Source organism: Bombyx mandarina, chromosome 22 (genome assembly GCF_030267445.1).
Source record: "Bombyx mandarina strain Sakado chromosome 22, ASM3026744v2".
NCBI classification, from domain to species: domain Eukaryota; kingdom Metazoa; phylum Arthropoda; class Insecta; order Lepidoptera; family Bombycidae; genus Bombyx; species Bombyx mandarina.
Window position 1 is genome coordinate 1,329,417 of NC_143228.1, and position 4,115 is coordinate 1,333,531.

General features: G+C 38.1%; 1 protein-coding gene across 1 annotated transcript; it reads right to left on the reverse strand.

Moving 5' to 3' along the window:
• Positions 1 to 578: 578 nt before the first annotated feature.
• On the reverse strand, positions 579 to 2,377 carry LOC149500274 (uncharacterized). The gene has a single exon (XM_089736686.1). The coding sequence runs from the start codon at positions 2,252 to 2,254 to the stop codon at positions 821 to 823; it is 1,434 nt and encodes a 477-aa protein (XP_089592812.1). The 5' UTR covers positions 2,255 to 2,377; the 3' UTR covers positions 579 to 820.
• Between the last annotated feature and the right edge of the window lie 1,738 nt (positions 2,378 to 4,115).

Consider the following 4,115-nt stretch of genomic DNA (forward strand, 5'->3'; position numbering starts at 1 on the left):
TGTACGTGATAGGGCCTCGCACCGCCTTCCAAATGAAGATATAGCACCTGTTCAATTTCATACACGACTTGGACCTTATATCTCTGTTGATAAGCGTCCAGTAGTGATAAGTGTATTGTGCGTCCGCACCACCACCACTCTGCTTATTTCTGCCGTAATGCGTTTCGATCTAAGTAAGGTAAAGCAGCCGTTGCACTGTTAAAACTGAGACTTAAAACTTATGTCTCGAGGTTGCGGGCCGTGATACTCGTGGTAGGACCTCTTGTGAGTCCACACAGGTAGGTACCACCACCCTGCCTATTTATGCAGTGAAGCAGTAATGCGTTTCGGTTTGATGGGTGGGGCAGCCGTTGTAACTTTACTGAGACCTTAGAACTTACATACCAAGGTCGGTGGCGTATTTACGTTGTAGATGTCTATGAGCTCTTAACAACCAGGTGGGCTGTAAGCTGTAAGCATTTTATGCAACTGCATGATGATTTTATGCAACTGATTTTGTGTAGAAAGCAGTTGGAAGATAATGTTATTTGATAGAAGAGTCTTGTTTTATTTTTAAATATGAAAAATAAAAGCAGTGATTTCTAGACATTTTATTTGTAAGCTACACAAATTAGAATATTTACAAAATAAAAACTTAACAACTAATATTGCACGTGAAGGATCATTTTAATATTTAGATTTAACAACAACGATAGGTACCTACTATTAAAACAATAATTTAAAAATTGATTTCTTTTGGAGAAATACTTTAAAATTACGTTAGATTTTTGATTGGATTAGACTTCGTCCAAAATCTCAAAATTACTACCTAAAAGATTGCTTACTTGTGAATTATCGATCCACTATTGTGGGAATAAAATTGTTTGGATTTCTTGTAATTTTGCGAAGGGGACACGTCGTCCATATCGCCTTCTTTGTCCTGGTGGGCCGTCATGTGTCTTGTTAAATGATGCCTCTCTCTGAAACTCTCATTGCAAACCGGACACTTCAGTTTCTCCTCTCTTTTTCTCCTATTGGGATCGACTACGTTCTCGCTCTTGTGATGTGTTCGCATGTGGTAAACTAAATCAGAAGTCATCCTGAAACTGATGCTGCACTTAGCGCAAACATTCTGTGCTGGCAACGAAAAAGCAGCTAAAGTAGGCGGCAGTAAAGTACTCAGGATGGCTGCTGCTGGGTTTGCTATCAGTGGACTGACCGGCTCTCGAGGAGGTACAGGGAATTTCATGAAGTCCGAATTTGCTGTTTGGAAGTTCTGAAATTGATAGGACCCTCCGGCTTGAAGATACGGTATTTCGGGTCTGAACGGTAGAAAATTCATCTTATTTGGTGACGCTTTATGATCCGAAGATTTTTCGTGAAACTCAATACCTTTACTAAATGTGGCTGGACGTTGTTGCAATGCTGAATCCGGGTAGCTTGGAGATGACGAGGGCGTGTTCTGTCCTTTGAAAAAGCTGCTCCCGTTCATCAGATGAGCTGGATTCAGCAGGTTGTTGAAGTGCGGCGTCTTGGTGAAATTTACAGGTGGACTGGCCGCGGACAGCGGAGGGCTGACGGAATTCTGATAAAGCAAGTTATCAGGGCTCACGGAAGGATTAGGAGACCTCATAGAATAATGAGACACTTTCGTAAAAGCACTTTTAGGTGACTCTTCAGCTCGGTCGTATCTTGCGCGGGATTGCATCGTGATTAGTGTTGGATCATCAAATATTTTGTTTTTGTATTCCGGAAGGAATTTAGGCTGTCGCGCTGCGCTTTCGTTTGAGTTAGGTCGACTTCGAGACTTGTCCGAATTTTCAGAATCACTACAGTACATCGACTTACTGGGATATTCGTCCGTTCCGACATCAATGTTAATATCGGAACTAAAAGTTGGCGATATGTTATTGTTCGCTCGAATCCTGTCCTCTTCCTGATCTTTTAGTGTGTTGGAGTTATCGCTGGAGTATTCATCGCGTTTATAAGCCTCTGGGATTCTTTTGGGAAATTGTTCCCATTCTTCACCGTGGAAGATTTGCTTGGACACTCGCAGTTGCTTCTCCGGCTGCTTCTGTCGAAATTTATCATCCGGCATCATCAGGAAGGCGACGTCGAATGATCGTTTCGAACTCTTTCCTTGATTTACGATGGTCGACATCTCAGTTCTCCCGGCCTGAGACGTTCTAGCACTTTCGATATTTAAATTCGACTCTTTTGGATCGGGCGAAGATTCTTTATAGTTTTGATAATTATTTTGAATGTCCATTGTCATCGTTCGATCATTTAGTTGAAACGCACGAAACTAAAACTTTGCGCACTTATATCGCGATATTCGGTTGAAAGACGCGTGCGTGCTACCCGACGATAGCAATACGAATGAGAGGGTGACATAAGGGCGAAAAATATATAACTGGGGTATGCAACTACCCTTAACAGAGGCTTCGAAGTCGAGGAGGCGTGGCGCGACACACCAATGGGAGTGAAGCGAGAGGCGGGAAAGGAAAGTATGGTCCAATCAGAAGATTCTAGATGTTAGAAAAGGAGAGCTCAATCACCAGGTCAAGATAATAATAACCGGTGTGAATTGAGAGCGCATTGAGTCGTGGTAGGGTCAGCTTTACAATAGCAATGCTATATTGAAAACTGAGGTTTATTCTGTCGCTCTGCATGTACCGTTCACAAAACGTTTTTTTTTTTGTTATGGATAAATTATAACTTTTTTTGCTTGGTTTTATTTAAATGATATTTTTACTACAATTTTGTCAGGTGAAATGTCAACAAATTTTGTCAGGTCATGCGTCAAATATTCCTATGTACCAACACAAATCACTAAATAGAGCTGTTGATTAAATAAAGTTTTGATTTTGCTTGAAGTAAATATCATTCTTAATCACATCAAAAACAAATCCAAAACTTTTACCTTTAAATACAATAACAAAATAATAATGAAAACAGAAAAATAAATCAATAAAAAAGTTAGTTTTAACCATTATCATCTATTTACCCCACTATAACATGGCCGTAGAAAAACTCAAACGATTATTATGATAATAAATATGTTTTATATGTCGCATAAAAAATGATACTTCTTCCATTGCCGGCCTAACCCCCGAGTGTATGGATGAGATTGCGTATAATGCTATTAACACAGACGCTTCTTCTCAAATTGATATCCTTCTCAACTAACTGACAAATGAAATTGATCTCTAATAAAAAGGAAATAAGTTTGATAATTACACAACAGAACACAAAGCGAATGTAGGAAATATTTTCAAACTAAATACACTCTTAAATCTAGTAGCAAAAAGGATCAAATTGAAATGTGAAAAAAATACAGAGGTTAAAAGAAGACCCAAATGAGCCCTGTTCGGTAGTTGGTAACGATAATAAGATGGGTGCAGACGTTAAAGGAAAGCCATTTGTCAGATTTTAGCCATTTTTTGGCCATTCGTTCGCGCTCAATGAAAATCTGTTCCATTTATTTTCTTGGCATAGCGTTAATGAGTTTTTCTCTTGATGTTTTCTTGATTAAAATCGCGTTTATTTTTAATCAAATTTTAAGTGACCAAGGACAAAAAACTTGTATTAGGAATAAAGGTGCGGTTACTATAATGGTGATTAAGCAACTATATCCCGTTGCTACATATACATTACTTACTACTAATTTAAAAAAAATTGTATTATAATTATTCTCATCTAATCTAGAAGAGATATTGAATGATTTTATAGGTGTAATGGACTCTTGAGTTTCATTACTAACGGGAATTCTTTGAGCAACAAAAATTGAGTGGTCATTGAATGGTTATAATATGGGCTGTAATAAATTTGCTATTCATTTGCGATCATGTATTGCCGTTTCACGACTTTTGGTTTCCAATTTTCCTGTTTGTTCTGTTTACTTAGTTAGACAAATATACTCATATTACTTAGACAAATAAACTCACATCTCGCCTGATGCTAACTAGTTACAGGAGTCATAGAAGTGTTGGTCAATAAGATGAAGATATCTAGAGAATCCCTAAGCCCAATATTATTTATAATGTGAATCTCATGGGAGTGATGATTGATGATGTAACACAAATTATTATATTATAAGAGGACCTATAAACTCAAGTTTCAGCAGCCAAGAAGCA

Excerpts from the sequence above, each read along its gene's own strand:
- LOC149500274 (XM_089736686.1), bottom strand. The coding sequence starts at position 2,254 with ATGACAATGGACATTCAAAATAATTATCAAAACTATAAAGAATCTTCG.